At 39.2% G+C, this 20,631-nt stretch overlaps 1 protein-coding gene across 3 annotated transcripts in view; it reads right to left on the reverse strand.

Annotated features, from left to right (window-relative positions):
* The window catches only part of EPHA4 (EPH receptor A4), a 152,325-nt gene that overhangs the window by 73,853 nt on the left and 57,841 nt on the right, over positions 1–20,631 (reverse strand). For all 3 annotated transcript variants that reach the window (XM_003272415.4, XM_030802352.1, XM_030802353.1), the window contains exon 4: positions 7,465–7,620. In XM_003272415.4, coding sequence (XP_003272463.2) covers positions 7,465–7,620 — 156 coding nt within the window. The remainder of the gene's footprint in view (positions 1–7,464; positions 7,621–20,631) is intronic.

The following is a 20,631-nucleotide window of genomic DNA, read 5'->3' on the forward strand; positions in this document are numbered from 1 at the left end:
AGCACTTAAAAAAATAAAAAAATATAAAAGGAAGAGTCCCTCCCTTCTCCTGACCTTGGAAACAAGTAAGGACGATGTTATTTTAATTTGCATTCAAATTTTAACAACACAGTCACACAGCACCGGTGGAATCAACATTGGGTTTCCACCGAAGATTGCTCATCATTTCATTATGGTTCATTATGTTGATAACTGTCAGAACGCATTAGCAGCGAGGGCTTTGAGTAATAGAACTGAAATGGTAATTTTAAAACAATACACTTTCTGGAGGAAATACAGCAGCTCACTGAATTCAATTAGAAAAGGCAAATGTAGAGACAAAGTAAGTGATGTTTGTTGTTTGGAACTTGGCTGTTTCAATTTCTTGATAATGTAAACCTGGAGAAAGCTTTTTCAAATCAGGACCTCTGGTCATAGATCTTAGTAAATCTGCCCTCATTAGCTCTGAGCTCTCCTAGTATAAATTGTCTTAAAAGCTGCAATTTTGGAATATTTTCGGCCACGTCTAAGTATCAATCAATCACTCTTTGTTTGTTTGGCACAGCTGACTGAATTATTCAAGGCCGTTTACTTGGAGACAGATTCGTGAAGGCCCTTCAAGTTGGCAATCTAAAATAATAATCTCTCATTTACAGAGTGTTCCCAATCACCAGGCTCTAATAAGTTTCATCAAACAAGTTAAATAAAGAGCACCCAAAAGCACAAGGACAGATTTCCAACTGAAAAATACGAAAAACTACTCTGGTAATAGTGCTCAGAAGTCAAGGTGGCAAAATGACAGATGAGCTACATTTTTCTAGATATGCAAAGCCAATTTACTACCTTTACAAGGTACTTTTCTAGCACATTTTGAAACACAATAAGGGGTTGGAAAATAAAGTTACCTTAATGCCGGGTGCAGTGACTCACGCCTGTAATCCCAGCACTTTGGGAGGCCTAGGCGAACGGATCACTTGAGGTCAGGAGTTCCAGACCAGCCTGGCCAACATAGCGAAACCCAGGCTCTACTAAAAATACAAAAATATTAGCTGGGCGAGGTGGTCCATGTCTGTAAATCCCAGCTGCTTGGGAGGCTGAGGCAGGAGAATTGCTTTAACTGGGGAGGTGGCAGTTGCAGTGAGCCGAGATAGCGCCACTACACTCCAGCCTGGGCAACAGAGTTAGACTCTATCTCAAAAAAAGGAAAGCAAAAAAAGAAAGTTTCTTTAAATATAACATTGATTTAGCTTCCCAGTGGGGGAAAAGAAGATCTTGCTCACTACAATCATTGAACAAGCAAGTACATGACTAAGACAATCAGAAGTCTTCCTGCAGGGGTGTGCTGTTGACCATGCCCAGTCCTGCTGATAACCAGACTGCATTCCAGAAGAAAGGGGAAGGGAAACAAGGAGAAACAGATCTGGAGAAGGGAAAGAGCTAGTCATTTGTGGAGTTAAAGGACATTAATTTCATTAATAAAAATCACATCAAAATCCCTGTTAAGAAAAGATTCATAAAATCAAAATCCTGCCATCAGCTTTAATGGCAGCCCTGAATGTGCAGAAATAATGGTGCTTGTCCTGGCAATGTTGCCAAAAAAAAAAAAAAGCCTGTTGCCTCTCTTGACTGATACAGGGGTCTAAGGTGAACATTTACATTTCTACTCTCTGGCAATAACTTAGTGAGGATTCTGGAAGAAACAAACAAACAAGCAACAGCAAAATTAAAAAGAAAAATAATTCCACAGTGAGTGCATTTGGTTATATGATTCTACCCAGGCTAGATTTTCTTCATACAGGAGACAAATGAAGTATTCCATTTCCATTAAGGGAGAATGATCAGAATCCATGAAATACCTTTCTAGAGTCACCACTGAGCTGAAGAACAGGTCTGAAAGTTACAGGCATCAAAACAGAATCTCCTGTCTCCTGACAGCCGTGGGGCAGGGAATCTAAATCCTTGCTGCCTAAAGATGGTTTTACAGATCAGTAGCTTCAGCCTCACCTGGGAACTTGTCAGAAACAGAATCTCAGGCCTAACCTCGCTCCTCCTAATCCACAGGTGATTTCCATGTGATTTTTGTGCATGTGGGTGTTTAAAAAGCTCTGTTCTAAATTCCCTGTTCTAAATAGTTACGGGCTATTTTCTAGAAAATATTCTGATGGTGCTTCCATAGAAACATCTCAGTACATCTCACAGGCAGCCATTTACGTTAACCTAACCAGAGGCTCCACCACAAGTATTCCCAAAGGTAAAGTTTGTTTATGATTAAATTCTCTTAAGCTCTCCAGCAGTGTCGATGGTGCAAACTTCCTAGGCAGTTTCCTTCTAAATTAGCCAATGCTACTTGTATTCACCTGGTCTAATCGTTCTCCAAGTGAACAAAAACCTGATTTTACAAGCCAGTGGAGCACAGTCTCTCTTTGGCTAGAAGAATGAGTCTCAGATAGTGTGTTTTATTTCTTCATTAGTGTGCCGTCACGGTGAGCGATCACTAAATGCGAGGCTGCATAAGAATGCTGGGGTTAAAGACAGCATAACGAACAAAGAAGGTGCCTGATTATCATGGCTGTCAGCACAAGGGAATTGGGTTTGTCACCTGGCTTAACCAACTGGTAAGAACTGATTAGAGGCTGGAATCAGTTTGAAAGGATCCCTGATGTTTATGCTCCTTCCCATCCCCACATCTTGTCAAGAGAATCCGATAAAGCTGGGGGCAGCGTGCGAGTGGGGAGAGTTAACTCTGTGGGTCATCTGAACAAGAGGTTGAGAAACTCCTACTGTCTTCTCTATTAGAAGGTCTACTACTACTATTGTCCAACAGAACTTTCTTGGTGATAGAAACGTTCTCTGGGTCTGCCGTCCAGTATAGTCTCCATTAGCCACATATGGCTATTGAGCACTCAAAATGTGCCAAGTTTAAATAAGAACCTGAATTTTAACTTGATGACCTTAAGGTTAAATAGCCACATGTGTCAAGTGTCTACAGTACTAGACAATACAGGTCCACTATATTCACTAGGAAGGGAGATGTCGAGAGGAAAAGCCATAGGCTAAGAATTAGAATCCAGTTCTGCTGCCTGACTTACGACTGTATCTATTATCAGCAAAGTATAGTCACTTCTCTGATTATCCCTATCTCAGAGGAAGTCTTCAGAGGCTTGTGCAGTTAATGTTTAAGTTTAAAAAAATACTTACAAATTTAGTTCTGTTGGCTGGGTGTGGTGACTCATGCCTGTAATCCCAGCACTTTGGGAAGCTGATGCAGGTGGATTACCTGAGGTCCGGAGTTCAAGACCAGCCTGGCCAACATGGTGAAACCCCGTCTCTACTAAAAATACAAAAAATTAGCCAGATGTGGTGGCGTGTGCCTGTAATCCCAGGTACTTGGGAGGCTGAGGCAGGAGAATCACTTGAACCCAGGAGGCAGAGGTTGCAGTGAGCCAAGATTGTGCCATTGCACTACAGCCAGGGTGACAAGAGCAAAACTCGGTCTCAAAAAAAAAAAAAAAAAAAAAATTTAGTTCCGTTGGAGGGGTCTGAACCTTAACTGTACAATAAATTAACAGACCGATTTTTGAAAATACTGATGCCTGAGTCCTACCCCCCCAACCAGAAATCCTGGGGTACAGGGCAGCCATCAAATAATTTAATTATGCACTCAAGGGTAAAGTCACTGATAGGCAGTGAGATAAGCTGTCAACCTGCTGTGGAGGCAGTTTGGGGAAGGAAGTGACCAGCTGGAAATAAAAGAGGAAGAGAACAAACATTTGTTAGATCCCTACCAGGTGCCAGACCTTTGCAAATATTTTTTTATTTCGTTCTTAAAACAGCCCCAGAGGTAGATGGTGAGAATTCCAACTTACAGATGAGGAAATTGGGGCCTGGTGAGGGTAAACTCTCTCTCAATATCACAGTGTTGGTCAGTGGTTAGAGCCAAGGCGATCTGATCAGCAAGTTGATGGTGTCGCCATCAGCACTTTGTTTCCTCTTAACTGAAGTGCTGCATATAAAGTAAGTGGGATATGATAACCATTAAAGTAATGCACAAGGCTGGGTGCGGTGGCTCACGCCTGTAATCCCAGCGCTCTGAGAGGCTGAGATCCATGGATCACATCAGGTGAGGAGTTCAAGACCAGTCTGGCAGATAAGGTGAAACTCTGTCTTTACTAAAAACAAAAACAAAAACAGGTGTGGTGGTGGGCGCCTGTAGTCCCAGCTACTCGGGAGGCTGAGGCAGGAGAATCACAAACCCAGGAGGTGGAGGTTGCAGTGAGCTGAGATCACACCACTGCACTCCAGCCTGGGTGACAGAGTGAGACTCCATATCAAAAAAAAAAAATGAATAAATAAGTAAGTAAAGTCATGCACAAGACCTTGAAGTAGCGAAGTGTAGGAGAAGGAGTTCCAAGAGCAGGTATTTTCATGGACCTTTTAACAATGACACAAAAAGCCACCAGCCTTCTTTCCCTTCACCTTGTGGAAAATGACTTCTGAAACATGCAAATGTTACTTTAATTTTTAGACTTTTTGGTCCATCCATATGCTAAAATCAAATTTTCTCTTTTTCCCCTTTGCATCCTTAAGATAAAGCTAACAGTTAAAAATACAATTCCAAGGGCTCAACTACCACAGCCTTATTACACATACATCAAATGTTCCAGCAACACAGACATATGGCCATCTTTGGAGGTTTCCTAAACTCCCAAGTAGCAAGACTTGGTAATAAAGTGATGGGCACATGGTCCCCTTAAATGCTAGACAGGTTGGCATCATAAGACTGAAAAATACCTGGGAGAAAGAGCCAGGCCTTCCTGCCATCGGAGATATATTTCACGACACTCATAATACAATCAAATCTCAACCTAGGGAGGGCTTTATCTGCATGGAAAGTAAGTGGAGAAGTACATGATGCAAACTGAGGTCATCCTCAAAATGTCAGCCCCAAATACTTCCCCTTGAGTTTACTATTGTGTCCCAGATTCCCACAAGAAAATTGTCAGTAGCAGGTGTGGATAAAAGAAAAAGGTTGGGACTGAAGAGTTCAAACAAAAGTGGCCACCCAGAGAAAGTTCTTAGTCTGTGAAGGAACAGGAAAGAAAGAAAGCAAAAACAATCCTTGCCTATTTACAGTTTTTCTGTTTTGTTTTATTTTTTTAAGACAGGGTCTTTTTTTGTCACCCAGGCTGGAATGCAGTGATGTGAATGCAGCTCACTGCAGCCTTGACCTCCCAGGCTCAAGCGATCCTCCTGCCTCAGCCTCCCAAGAAGCTGGGAACACAGGTGGAAGGCACCAGTCCTGGCTATTTTCTTTTCTTTTTATTTTTTTTGAGATGACAGAGTTTCCTCTGTCATCCAGGGTGGAGTGCAGTGGTGCAATCTCAGCTCACTGCAACCTCTGCCTTCCGGTTCAAGCGATTCTCTTGCTTCAGCCTCTGAGCAGCTGGGATTACAGGTTCACACCACAAAGTCTGTTTAATTTTTTATTTTTAGTGGAGACAGTTTTGCTATGTTGCCCAGGCTGGTCTTGAACTCCTGACCTCAATAATCCGCCTGCCTCAGCCTCCCAAAGTGCTAGGATTATAGGCCTGAGCTACTGCATCTAACCTTTTTAACAGTTACATCTGAGACTGACCCTAGGATTCTCCGTAACTCTGAATGTTTATGCTTGACTTGGGACAGCCAGCAAGAGAATCTCCCAGATTCTCTATAATAGAATAATATAAAATATAAATATAATAATAATATAAAATAGAAACTAGGTGAGTCTTCAGGTTGTACAACTCTGTCCAAGGTAGGGTGTGATCTTGGGCATGTTCCTTAACATTTCTCAGCTTACAGTTACCTTTTCTATAAAATAAAGATTATACCTACCTTACAGATTTCTTATAAACCACATATTAAGATTTTTTTCATATACCTAATACATTACCTGGGCATAATTATAAAATTGTCATCATCATCATTATTATCGCTCATTATGAAAGAAACTCTGGAGGTTATAGCAATTTGAATATAAAGTCAGAGAGACCTGGAGTCTGACTCCACTCATTTTAAAGATAGGACTTGATTGCCCAGTGGCCCAAAGTGCTCAAATACTCAAAAAAACTTTTATTTGCAGGGTTGTTAGCTCCAGATTGGCCAAAATACCATTTGTAGTAGTTAGGAAACAAAATAATAATAGTCATAATGATAACTAAAGCTAATATATATATATATATATTTTTTTTTTGAGACAGAGTTTTGCTCTTGTCACCCAAGCTGGAATGTAATGGAGCGATCTCGCCTCACTGCATCCTTTGCCTCCTGGGTTCAAGTGATTTTCCAGCCTCAGCCTCCCAAGCAGCTGGGATTATAGGCGCCAGCCACCATGCCAGCTAATTTTTGTATTTTTAATAGAGACAGGGTTTCACCATGTTGACCAGGCTAGTCTCGAACTCCTGACCTCAGGTAATCCGTCCACCTCAGCCTCCCAAAGTGCTGGGATTACAGGCGTGAGCCACTGCTCCCGGCCAAAGCTAAAATATATGAAAGTGGCATCATTCTATGTGATGTACATAGCACATAAACAACATGAGGCTGTTTAATACCAACAACCCTTAGGAGGCACCATTATTAACTCCATTCTCCAGGTGAGAAAACAGACTGAAGAGACTCAACAGTCACCCAACTACACAACAGGCTGGGAAACAAACTCAAAATCTGTGGAAGGTGTCTGAGCTGAGCCATGAGGCTAGCCCTCCAAGCACAGATTCACCTAATGGAAATTCATGGGCCCAGTGCTCCCTGTTCCGATCAAGGTCACAGCCATTGTAGGGTCTGTGAAGCCCCAAGTGTACATGAAAGGAATGGTAACACCTAGGAACACTGTCCATATAAAGTGTGAGAAAATATTTCTTCACTCCTGCTCTTCATACCAAGCTTCCCAGCCTCATCCATTCATTAACCCAGCATTTATTAAATGCTATCATTAAACAAGCATTTATTAGGATTTGGGCCTAAGTGTTATGAACACAAAACTATGAGTAGAGAAGGAAGAGGTGTAATGACAACATAAGCAATGATCTCAGTGCACACTGAGCTGTCCTTTACAGACTGAAACCACATTCCCAAACCCTGCCGTCTACCTGTTTCTCCTGCCAGTTGTCAAGCTTCCCCGAGTCCTCAGTGCAATGGCAAAGCCACTAATAAATTCCAATCTCAGCTCTAATTACACTGTCAGACAACCTCTGAACACCCAATCTCTTTTCCACCAAGTAGTCTGTAGGCAGCTGTGAACACTGAAGGCAACGAGAAGCAGTGGGAAAGACCCTTTCTTTTTACAAGCATCTCCCCTGCTATGATTGAGAAAGGTTGAGAAAGGATGAATGTTTGATCTCAAGTGCCCCCTGCATGATTATCCTGGGAGAAGATCTGGCAGCGCCTTGCCAAATGGTAATGAAAGCTGTTGGCATCACAGGAATGAGAGACAAGCATACAACTTACGGGTGCAGGGCATAGAGGCAGCATCGTTGTCAGCTCTGAAAAAGCCTCGGTCACAGGTGCACGAGGTGGCTCCTTCCCAGACAGAGTAGCTGTGGGGTGGGCACTTGGCACAGGTGGCATCCGTGGAGAGAGCCTTGTAATATCCAATTTTGCAAGCTGCAGGGAAGAAGAAAAAAACAAACAAATATAAACCACTGCAAATACAGCAAAGCAAAAATGCAAAGCCACCTCCTTGATTCAGAAGAAGGGAGACATTCTTGCTAATCATTAGCGATCATGTGGCTTGAAATGCAGGTGATGCAACCAAAAACATTCATTGAATATAGTCGCTCTTTAAGGGCCATTAACATTCCTGGTCAGGTGACAAGAAGTCCAAAGGAAGAAATTTTCTTAAACCTGACAGAATCAAGGAAAAGCACAGCAAAGTTTACTGAATGCCTTTCTATGTGCCAGATACCCTTTATACACATTACGCTGCTTAATTCTTATGGCACCCCTTTTCTACAGGCATTATCTCTACCTTAGAAGCGAGGAATTTCAGCTTTGAGCAGTTAATTGCGGGCACAAGACTATACATCTGCTAAGTGTCAGCACCCAGCTTTGACCCCAAGTGTTCTGCCCTCAAAGCCTGTATGCTTAGTCACATGCTATGGAATTTCAGAGTGTAGCCTTTAGCCAACCAGTGGGAAGTGTATCCAAGTGCTAACAAAAAAACCAGTTGGTGATTATTCCCTAATTACAGCTACAGAAAGAACCAAATCGAAAGATCAACAAAGGTAACCAAGTAAAAAAGACGAGTTTGTAAGGCACGGGTCACCGTTTCAGGGTGAAATAATAAAAACTATCAACTGTAGATTTTGGAATATAGGATGCTAAGATTTGTTTTTTGATCAGTGAATATTTTGTGTCTATTTTCAAGCTCATAAAACCCTCCTGTTTTTCCCTCTTTCCACTTTTCCAGCACCCTTCCCCCGCAATGCACACGCCTTCCGACAGCCTGGTGTAGAGAACACGGGCCATATAGTTTTTTATACACCTGACGTGCTTTCCATGACTTCATCTTCATAAACGTCACACTGACACTGTCATCATACTGACACTAAGGACTACTTTTACTAGTGTGGAAAAACTCACTAATTCTAGGAAAACTCATAATAAAAAATAGTGACTACTTGCTCCCCACTCTTTTTTCTTCCCCCATGGCCTTTCAGGATCGCCTCTCAAATCTGTCTCAACCCCAAATAAAAATTGACCGACACCATCAGCATTAAACCCACAGAGACAAGGCCATTAAGAGTAAAGTTATTTCATAACACCAGAGGTTCAAAGAAAATGTGCCAGTAACCCACAATCTTTCCAGCATGATTCAGTCCCATTTCTTTTCATTCATCATGTCCTTAGGACTTGTCTATACTATCAGAAACAGCAGTGGGGAGAAGGACCTATCAGCCATTTTCCATCAGCCTGGCAGCCAAAACAGAACAACCATGCTAGCAACGCAGCAGATCTTATTGAAATGAGTACGAGAAAGAGATCCATGAAACTGCTTGATTCTCTCTGGAGATAGTGCCATCATCTCACTGTCACTACTCATCCATCAAGCATCTGTATGGCTTCCAGTTGAAGTCTGTTCCACCCACTCGCATATCCTTTTGGCATTTTCTTAATCATACTCTTGTAATGGCAAGCAGAAAGGGAATTTAGCAGGGGCTCAGGAAGGCACACAGTTACTTCACTCTTACTAACTAAAGTTGTTTATGGAATTTTCTTTAACAAGCCAAAACTTTATGACGTGTGGAGCACTGACAATAAAAGTGCTGGGAGATCAATCTCTCCCTTGTTTGCTTTCGTCTTTCACTGGACCGGAGCATCTTAGAAAAACAAGTTGCTCCAATGACTGAGATTTATGTGTCTCAAGTTTATACACATTGCATAATTAGATAAGGTTCAGCTTGCAAGGTGCTTTTCTGGTCATGCTTAAGATGGCCCTAGGGTTTTGATTAAAATCAGAAACCCTGACTTTGGCAGGAAGAAGGACTGGGGGCCAAGCCCGGCTTTCCCACATCAAACACTATGAGTCTCTGAACAGGAACACAAACCCACTGGGTCCCACCTGTCACTCAGTCAATCGCGGTCGACAAAAGCAACTCATGGCAACTCAGGACTGCAAAGAAGGAACAAAATGCTTGCATTTTTTTTCACATCTGAATGTTTGCAGAAAACTGCAAATCACTGACTGATTCTCATGCACCCCTCAATTTCAACAAGCATCGAAAATGAAAAACTCACACTGGGAGTAGAAGATCAACAAGAACAAGAAACTGTCCAGTGACTGATCATTACAAAGTCCAAATGGCATATTTGAAAAGCTAGTCTGATAAGACTACTTCCAGTTAAAAAATTAAAGTCATCTTTTGCAAAAATCAAAATGGAAAATGTTTCCTTCAATTTCATTAAATTTCTTACAGTGCAAAAACTTGTTGTATATATTATGTGAATTTAAGAAAAAAGTGCATTTGCAAGTTTGTATTTTTTCCTATTTTTCCTCGAAGCTGGTATTAATATGTCACCAGGAATAAATATATGTGAATGCATTTGGGAAATACAGTTTTATACCAATTTGGAAAATTGAAGGCTGCTGTTCTTTAAACACACACTCTTTTCCTTTTGCTTTTATAAAACACAGGCAGAAAATACAAAATTGTCATTGTGCTATTCTCGGCAGCCTTGCTACCCTTAACACATTCTTTTGTCTCCAACTACATTAAGACCATGTTATTAATATTTCAGGATTCTTAGAAAGGCTGTCTCAAAATATAGTAGTGGCTTTTCACGCACACAGCCATTTTGCTGCCTACATTTAAAATGACCTAGTAAATTGATGGTTTAGTACATTTCTTTGCTCTGTGTGGTGCACAGCCTTCCAGCACTTGGTACATAAATGTGTAAGTACATTCTGCATTTATTCACTACTTACTAGCATCTTAAAACTTTCACTATCTCTTTTATTCTAAACAAAACCCCTGTGAAAGATGTACTTGGCATAACAAGCATTGACTGTTAGTATTTTTCATCCTTCTATTTTAGGTGAGAACTGCTACACTGTATTTTTGAATACTAATGACTTTGTGAGCAAGAAACTACTTCCTCCTCCCCTATTTCCACTTTAGTTTCACTAGTTAATGAACCGTATGAATGGGTGTCTTACTTGATCTTCTAGATATGCCATGGAAAAAAGATTAGTTCTCATGTATGATACAAACTTTGCATTCAATTCCTTTAGCTTTGCTTTAATTATTTCTTTCTGCTGGCCTTAAATAAAAAAAAGATGGAGGAGGAGAAGCAGGAGGAGGAAGAAGAGGAGGAGGAATAAGAAGAACCAACTCTTCTTTCATTGGCTTACCCACTACCATAACAAAGTCGAATTTTAAGATAGTCTTGGTAACGTAGCATATTCTGGATTTTTGGTGCATTGATGTGTGAACATGACAGTATAATGCCCAGTTTAATAAGCTGATTACACCTAATATTTGAAAAATTTTCTCTTTCTATATATGGCTATGTCATTTTTCTGCTTTTTAAGAAATGTAGAATAATTGATAGTATCTGATTGTCTTTATAGTTCATTTTAAAACTAATTTAGTGCCTAAAAGTAGCTAATAATAGCAATTGTGAAAATAAATATCAAGTATTCATTGAGTATTCATTGTTTTTATGCTCATTGGTCATTTAATTGTCACAATAATTCTGTGAGCTTGAGGCATTATCACTGTTCCCATTTTGCAGATGAAGAAACAGGGTTTTCAGTAACTTGTCCAAGGTCATACAGTTAAGTGGTAAGACCAAGCATCTAACTCCAGTGCTTATGTTTTTCTAAAAGTTTTTATGTGAAAAAGGTTAAGTTACCTAGAGTTAGGTCTGACCTTCAGCAAAAATATGACTTGGGTATAACGGATGGCTGAGGATCTGGGCTGGTCCCAACTTCTATTTGTTCCCCCAGCCCATCCCCTTGATGCCTTTATCAGCCACGAAGGCAGCCACACTTTGCTGTGACCCACTTTCCAGTTTAAGGCCCTCCAGAGCTGCACTGTCCATTAAAATAACTGCTTACCCCATGTGGTTACTGATCACTTGAGATGTAGCCGGTCAATGAATACTGGCTGTGAGTATAAAATATACACCAGATACCAAACATTTAGTATCCCAAAAGTAAAACATCACTAATAATTTTTATATGGATTACATGTTGAAAGCAATAATGTTTTGAATATATACTTAAATTATTAAATTTAATTTCACCTTTAAAATTTATGCATTTTTAAATTTTTTTTTGAGACAGAGTTTTGCTCGTTGCCCAGGTTGGAGTGCAATGTTGTGGCCTCAGCTCACTGCAACCTCCGCCTCCTGGGTTCAAGCGATTCCCCTGCCTCAGCCTCCCGAGTAGCTGGGATTACAGGCAACTGCCACCTTGCCCAGCTAATTTTTATATGTTTAGTAGAGATGGAGTTTCACCATGTTAGTCAGGCTGGTTTCGAAATCCTGACCTCATGATCCGCCCGCCTCAGCCTCCCAAAGTGCCAGGATTACAGGAGTGAGCCATCACGCCCGGCCTAAAATTTATTTTTCAATGTGGCTACTAAAACACTTAAAATTATCTATGTGGCTTGCATTATATCTCTATCAGACAATGCTGCTCTAGAAGCTAGAGTATGAAGTCTTGCGTGTGTGCTCTCGTGTGCACACACATGCTACTCTTGCAAACGCAGGGTGCTGACAGTGAAGGAGGATGTATCACTATCACCCAAGGACCTATTTTCAAAACTTACCCTGAACCTACTTAGAAGAATCTGATTCACTTCCTGAAGAACTGCTCTCAGCCAGCGAGGTAACTTTAAAAACCTAATTTGGGCTAAAGTACTAACAAATGGACATTAATGGGGGGTTAAAAATTACCTTCCCAGGTAACAAATTTGCAACTAATATAGAGTCGCTTGAAGGTCTGGAAATTCCAACGCTGATTCTAAGGAGAATCTGAGCCATTTATGCATGCTGGTCCCCATATAATATTTCGCAAAGAGAGGCTTATAGGTCTCTCCAACCCTATCTTGTGGGCATGATATTAGGCACATACGACCAAAAAGGTTCCATGGGGAACTCTGTCTTTTTGTGTACTGGATACATAATATATCCAGTATGCTTAGGAATCTACGTTGGAAATATCAAAGTCTCTTAATGGCCATTATTAAATTAGTTCTTCGATAACTGTTTCATTTGTTAAACTATTTCTTATGTTAATAATATAAGAAAAAATGATGGGAAAGAAAAAATATCTGTCAAAAAGCACTACAGCTTTTGAAGTTTTTGTGAATATGTGCAAGCCCCAGCCATCTTTGGGGAACGTGTGAACATTAACAAATTAATTCCCCATAGTACAGATGGGATATTAAGGCACAAAGGTTAAGGATTTGCCCAAGGCAGGGTGGATTTTCTAACACAGATAATATGGCTTAAACTAACATGCTATAGATCTCTTCTCTTTCTTTTCAAACATGCAGGGTGAAGATGGACAATGGGAACTGTTATTGGACCCATCTGACTCTCTTCCATTCATAAACAGCCAAATGCTGGCAAATCCATATTGTCCAAATCACCTGCATTCTACAAGTGGTTTGACTGATATCTGTTGAGAATAGTTAAAAATTAGATTGTTGAAGGGACCTTAAAAATCATCTCATCCAGGGATGGGCAAACATTTCTGTAAAGAGCCAGAGGCCAAGAGGAAGACCAAGGATATGATGAAGGTATCTATGTAATAAGATAGAAAACAAATTTTTACAATTTTTTTTTTAGTGATAGAATTCAAAATATAACAGTAAATCATTAAGTACTTTTTTGCAACATAGATTTATTGGTGAGGAGAATGGAATTCTTTGCTGGAGAGGGAACATTTCACTTAATTTGGTTTCAAAGAAAATGTTCATTATTACCAAATCAATTCCAAATGTCATCTATTAAAAAACATTCTTGGCTCTCAGATCGTATAAAAACTGGTGGCAGGCCAGATTTTGCCCAGGGGTCATACTTCGCCAACCAGTGATCTTGTAGGACATGTTCATTTTTGAGATGAATAACTTGTCCACGGGTCCTTTCTGGAGCATACTAGGATTGAGTCTCTACTCCATGGTTCCTCTGTTACTCTGCAGTGCCTCCCTAAGTTTTGAATGACAAAGCATAATAAAGTGCGTGTTCTTGCCATCGCCGCTAATGAGTAAACTTTTCATCAACTATCTTACTGGAAAAGCTGATTTTACTCAGTATCATTATAAGTAAAACCACTTTTCAATTGATTTTTTTTTTTTTTTTGATTAAATGGTATGGCCTGATTTGGAAGCTATTCCTATACCATTTTGGGGCAATTTCTTTTAGTCAGTTCAAATTTCTGCAATTATAAATTATGATTAATTTTACATTTACATTGTTTTAGGGTTTTTCTTTCCTGAGGATCCTGAGCTTAAACTGTGTTCATCTATGAAATAAAAGAATGATACTGATTTTTTTTTTGTTTCTGAGCCACTAAGTTTATGAAACAACTAAAGTACCAATTGAAATGCTTTGTGTTGATGACTGATGTAGACAAATAATGCGTTAAATCATTTGCCTGTGAAAAGGGTTTACTCTCAATCCCAAGACTGAGATAAAGACAGAGACAACAAAAAGTGTTCAAGAGCTTTGAAAGATGTAACAGGTCTCTCAGGTGTGGCCTAAGCTCTAGTTTGGACATTAGTTAACTAAAAAAAAGTTTTTAAACTGGAGATTACCTGAATCCAAATTCAGCAAGAATGCCAAACTTCTCATCTCAGAAGCTTCTAATCTCAGAAGATTAGTAGTTTCTAATCTTTCTTCTCAGAGTCCAGCATGTATCAGAATGACCTTAACAAAGGACTTGTTAAAAGACCAATTGCATGTCCTCACTCCTAGTTTATGATTGTCTGGTGAGTCCTGAGAATTTGCATTTCTTATATACTCCCAGGCAAAATGTGTCCCTGGACCCGATGACAACATTGCTGGTCCAGGGACACGTTTTGAGAACCACTGCTTAACTGTAAATAGACCCATGTCTAAGTAAAAATTTAACAATGCGGTTCATCTCAAATAGGTTCAAACCATCTCATCCTTTTTCTAATACCCAATGCTAAAGGGACAAATCATTATCAGGAGAAGAATAATTGGTTTTGGAATTCATTTTGGAGTGGAGAGAGGGCATGCCAGAAATCTGACATGTTTGAGGCTGGGCGTGGTGGCTCCCACCTGTAATCTCAGCACTTTGGGAGGTCAAGGCAGACTGATCACCTGAGGTCAGAAGCTTGAGACCAGCCTGTCCAACATGGCGAACCCTGTCTCTACCGAAAAATACAAAAATTAGCCAGGTGGCGTGGTGCATGCCTGTAGTTCCAGCTACTCTGGAGGCTGAGGCAGGAGAATCGCTGGAACCCGGAAGACTGAGGTTGCAGGGAGCCAAGATAGTGCCACTGCACTCCAGCCTGGGCAACACAGTGAGACCCTGTTTCAAAACAGAAAGACAAAAAAAAGAATAAAAGAAAAGAAATCTGACATGTTTGAAATGTAAAATTTAAATTATTTCTCAAACCAATATGAATGTGCCCTGTATTGCTCCCCAAATTATGGGACAGAGCCTGGAGTGAAATGTTCTTATAGAAATGGGTTGCTGCCAAAGAGAAAGGAAAAGAGATGAAGCTCACACATAGAACTCTGTATGCTAAAGATTACACCATGAAAATCAAAGGAAACTTACCAAACTAATACTGTCTCAAGTAAGTAGTTATCCTCTGACATCAATATTGTGAACTGATCATTGTTGTTTTTTGATACTGTGTTTCACAAGTATTAAATGACACAGTTAATTCTTATTTGATTTCAAGGATTTGTTTATTTGATACTCTTCTGTTTTCTGGATCATAAAATCAGAATAGTACAACCTGATTGTTGTTTAAAATTACTAAATAATTAAGGCCGGGCCCAGTGGCTCACACCTGTAATCCCAGCACTTTGGGAGGGCTAGGTGGACGGATCACCTGAGGTCAGGAGTTCAAGACCAGCCTGACCAACATGGAGAAACCCCTTCTTTACTAAAAATACAAAATTAGCCGGGTGTGGTGGCGCATGCCTGTAATCCCAGCTATTCAGGAGGCTGAGGTAGGAGAATTGCTTGAATCCGGGAGGCGGAGGTTGCAGTGAGCTGAGATTGCGCCATTGCACTCCAGCCTGGGCAACAAGAACAAAACTCCGCCTCAAAAAACAACAACAACAACAATTACTAAAAACTTAAACTTGGCTATTTCGAGATTTTTTGTGCACTCTGAGGAGACTAAATTCCAAAACACGATTGCATCACCAGAAATTCAAGTTCATCTCATTCATACAAAGTTTTACTTTCTCTAGTAAACCTCTGAGAATTCAGAAAAGATGTACTGAGTTGTTTGGCTGTGACCTAATCCTGATCTTTAGTTGCTTTAGAATATTATTTTAAAATGGCTGTAGGGGAGAGAGTAGATATGTAAAGGTTGAAATAAAATTGAAATATTTAATTTTGGTTACCTTAATCAAGTTTATAAAGGAATATACCAGACATCCATTTAGAAAGGTTAAAATATTTAGGACAGAGATATTTCACAGTCAACAACAGCAAGAATGTAAGAATGACAAAAGCAAAAAATAAACTACAAACAAATCAAAGGTGATTTTCTGTCTGACATTCATACTCACTGTCTGGAGGTCTCTTTTTGCCCTGCAGAATAATTGATAGCAAGGGCAGGGGGAGACATAACGGGAAAGGCCTGAACTTGGTTTTTAGCTTTGCCCCTTATTAGATGTGTGAACTTGAACGAACTATTCAACTACTCTGAACTTCAATTTTTTCATCTGTAGGGCTGAAATGATGATGAAATGAGATAATACACAGGAGGACAAAAGACAGTTTGTGCTGTGTATAAGCTACTCACTAAGAGTAACTCATTATTCCTATAGCACGATGCATGGCTGCAAGAGAGGAAGATGGAAATGACCAATGCATTTTCAGAAAACTTCAAGTTTTTTGTTTTGTTTTTAAATAAGATTGGATATAATTTCTAAAACACTATGGGATAACTTCTCCATTATTGTTTTTATTTCTTCTGTTATTAACATTAAGATTGAAGTCTAACTCATTGCATCTGCAGTTTAGTAACTATAGACAAGATTGGCAGTATGTAAAAATTTATTTTTATTTAGACAATTTAAACACATTCCTAAAGTTAAATAAATTATTGTATTGGCTTTGGAGGTTTCTTCTTTCAACCCATAGTTTATAATTCAGATCATCTCCTCTGGCAAGACACAGTTCTATCCTATTTTCTATGTTCCATCTCCTTCCATTTTTCCCCTCTTACCTTAGAGGTAGTTTTCAGAAAAACAGACAAAGAAAATAAGTGACAGAAAGAAACTATGCTGAAAATCGATTTGCTCTTTCAAGAACAGAATGCAGTATAATCCCGTAAATAAGTGAGTAATTCTAAAATGTCAGATGAAGATGGTTTTCACAAAAGATTCAGTAAATCTTCTAGAAGAAACTGTACATAAAGCTTGCTAAGTCTAAATTAACTCTATAAAAAGTATTAAACACAAATGAAAAGAATGCAATGGGGGAGATAACTTATTATTTTCCCATCTTGCCTTTAGAACAGATCATCTGATTATTTGAGGAGCTATTTCTCTTTGGTGAGTTTGGAGGGAGTAAACTTAAACAGTAAAAGTTCCAAAGTAAGTAAACTAAACATATTCAACTAAACTCTCTAATTTACTTCTCTGAAGAGTAACTTCCACTGTCATAAACTCTACTTAAAAACAGCTCTGCTTCATATATGTATAAAGGTAATAGGAATAAAGACTGCTAGCTCCAGTCTCTAGTTGATAATCCTGGGGTTTTCTCTCATCAGGGCTCCATACAAAAGCAATGAGGCCACCAAATTTCCATGGAAGTAACTGGTAAGACAAGTGATAGATAGGCTTCTGTATTTTTGGAAAAAAAATAATGCATTCTGTTTTAAAGTGTGGACGTTGCTACCAGGTTTGATAAAAGATACTCTTGGAAACTTTTACTTAGTTTTATCATTGCAGTTTTCCCTGTTAAAGTGAACTAAAAATGGCCTCAGAACGACTCTGTACTTCTATCGTTGAGTCCCTGTGGAAGAACTGTAACCTAACTTAATAAGTAGACAAAACTGACGATCTAATTTAGGAGTATGCACCTATAACAATGGCTGAGTCTTGGCCAATCCCAGCAGCCATGCTTCAACCTCTCATACACTGCTGACGGTTCAAACTGTGTTCAAATAAGGCAAACGCCAACCTGTAACCAATCCAGCTGTTTCTGTACCTCACTTCCGATTTCTGTATGTCACTTCCCGTTTTTGCCTATAAATCTTCCACCACATGTCTGTGCTGGAGTCTATCTGAATCTGCTGTGATTCTGGGGGCTGCCAATTCACAAATCATTCATTGCTCAATTAAGCTCCTTTAAATTTAATTTGGCTGAAGTTTTTCTTTGAACATCCCTAAGGTGGAAGCTAATATGAATTTTTGATTAATCACAATAGAGCATTGTTAGAAACAAACAAATACATTATTTCAATTTGGTAAGAGATGACAATTTAAAAATAGAAGGCAGTACAGCAACCTATAATCACAATAATTCCTTTTTGAAAAACATGTTATTTCCTTAAAGATCCCTTATTCTTACTCTAACCTTTGTTCTAATTCTTCCACTTAGAGCACTGAAAATTTGCTATCTGAAAAAAAAAAAATTATGGTTTTCAATATTTCCTTATAAAACAGCTCAAGGAAACAAACTAATACCTAGGGGTCTACAAATTTTTAGGGTATTTTCCTTTTCTTTTCCCTCATGCCTGAATTTCACATAAAAATGACTTTCTTTAGTAAATTTTGAGATTAAAGAAATATTAATTTGATTTTCAATAAATTAATTCTATTGGAGATATAAATTCAAGTAGATTAAGCAGAACTTAATTGAATGACTCTATAATAATATTTTTAAGTCACAAAAGCCAAGTAAACTTGTTTGCTTAATATGTTGAAGTTTATATTAGGAACAGAAACAAATGGATGCTAAAAATTAAAATGACCACCATGTAAGAAAAAAATCAAGAAAATCATATATTTTAGATGAACTAAATGCAGAAAGTATGTAATCATATTTTGTAAGAAAACCCCTGCCTTTAATTTGAATTAAAATTACTGAAAATATCTGGAAATACTTTTGAAACATTTAAATAAGTGCTGCCATATAAACTATCAATCCTCACCACAGCTAGCACATTAGTCACAGCCATGAAATGCAAATCAGGAGACACTAAACCTAACTTGATTGCCCAGGACATTTCACAGAGGATCAAGCATTTTGATGAGTTGCTATTGTCTTCTTCACCCTTTGGTATTTGGGGTACATAAAGATGAGTGGCTCATTATACATCCCCCGATTACAGATAACAGGTCAGGGCACTGAATAAAGGAAGCAGCTGTTCTTTTCTTCTTCCTCTCCTCACACTAGCCCGTCTGAATTTAATACATGGGTCTATGCAGATTAGTGTCATTATGTAGAAATTTAATCCATTATTAGGTATGTGCATTTATTCATTCATTGGGCCATTTATGTTTTAGCAAACATTTATTAAGCCTTTACATAATAATAGTAATGGCAATAATGAGAGCAACTATTTATTGAGCACATACTAAGAGCTAAAAGGCTGGCAATATGAGGCTGTTCCCTTCAGGAAGGAAGCAGACCACTGCTTCCTCTCACATCTTAAGGAGTGATCTCTGGTAGAGGTGCTTTGAGACTTTCCTGGGGACCTCACCCATGCACCTAACCCAGGCTGTCTGCTTGCAGAGGTAATGGAATAGAAGAACCACCTGAAAGAAAAGGTGCCCCCTGAGTATCACCTGGAGAAAAAGAGTTTAACCCAGAAGCTGGCTTCACCCAGAAGAAGCTAAAATAATAGTGACTGCTAGCCTGGAACAAAACACTGCGGTGGGTACTGTGGGTATCACCCAGACTAATTTAGACAAGAATCCTCTTTTGAGGGAGAGCACAGTCCAATAGGAGACATAAGTGATTCTGTCATTAACTTTATGCATATCTTATACTTGCTCAGTTCCTCTATTTATTTAAAAGTAAAGGCTGTACAGAGGCCTGGGAATGAATGAAATATGTTCTGAAGCCAGGGCCAGACCAAGAGAAACACATGTTAAATAATTATTTGATTAACTCCGGCAGCGTTGCTAGTCATTGTCATCCAAACGACTTTACAGCCTGAGTTGTCAGGAATCACGATTTATGCAGCTGAAATGACTGCAGTAATAAGTGCTCAGTGCGCCTCTTCTTTTTTGTTATGTTGATGGGGCTTGAGAATCACACACACACACAAAAAGCAGAACCTTTAAAAGACTGAATTCCCCAATGCTACAATTATTAGCAATGTATTACAATTCTCTGCTGAGGTTTTTAATCCTGGCTCCTCTGATGGGTCACTTTTAAAAAATGAGTGCATGTATTAAAAATTTTCTGAAAGTTTTTGAGCACACAAGATTTTTAAAAAGTGTTTTATATTTAACAGATATGATCAGGTTAAACATCTATTTTTGGTATTGCGTGTAGTGGACTAATGATTTTATACGACTTTCTGCCAGCATTTAATGTCATATGTATTTGACTCTTTCAACATTGCTTATGTCTGAGGAGCACAAAATAAAAATTCTCAAGGAGCTCCCTGAAGAGACCTAGTCTAGACTAAGTGAAATTTATGGAGAATTTGCACTGTCTGTCTTTGGTGGGGTACAGGGAAGCCCCAGGGCTGGTAGCAAAGATGAGAGCCCCCAACGCTTGGGATAACAGATGATGATTTTACTCTTATACAAAAGGGTGCTGGCAACAACCCACCCTTTCCCACTGACTCAGTTATACTACTGTAAGCCGGGGGGATTTGAAAACCTACTTAATGCATTTTGAACTCTTCAGCTTGATGGGTCATTGTCCCAAGAAATTGGTTTGAATCGGTAGCCAAAATACACAGGGTAACAGTGGAAGGTCCTCTG

The sequence above is a fragment of the Nomascus leucogenys genome, chromosome 22a (assembly GCF_006542625.1).
Source record: "Nomascus leucogenys isolate Asia chromosome 22a, Asia_NLE_v1, whole genome shotgun sequence".
Lineage (NCBI taxonomy): Eukaryota > Metazoa > Chordata > Mammalia > Primates > Hylobatidae > Nomascus > Nomascus leucogenys.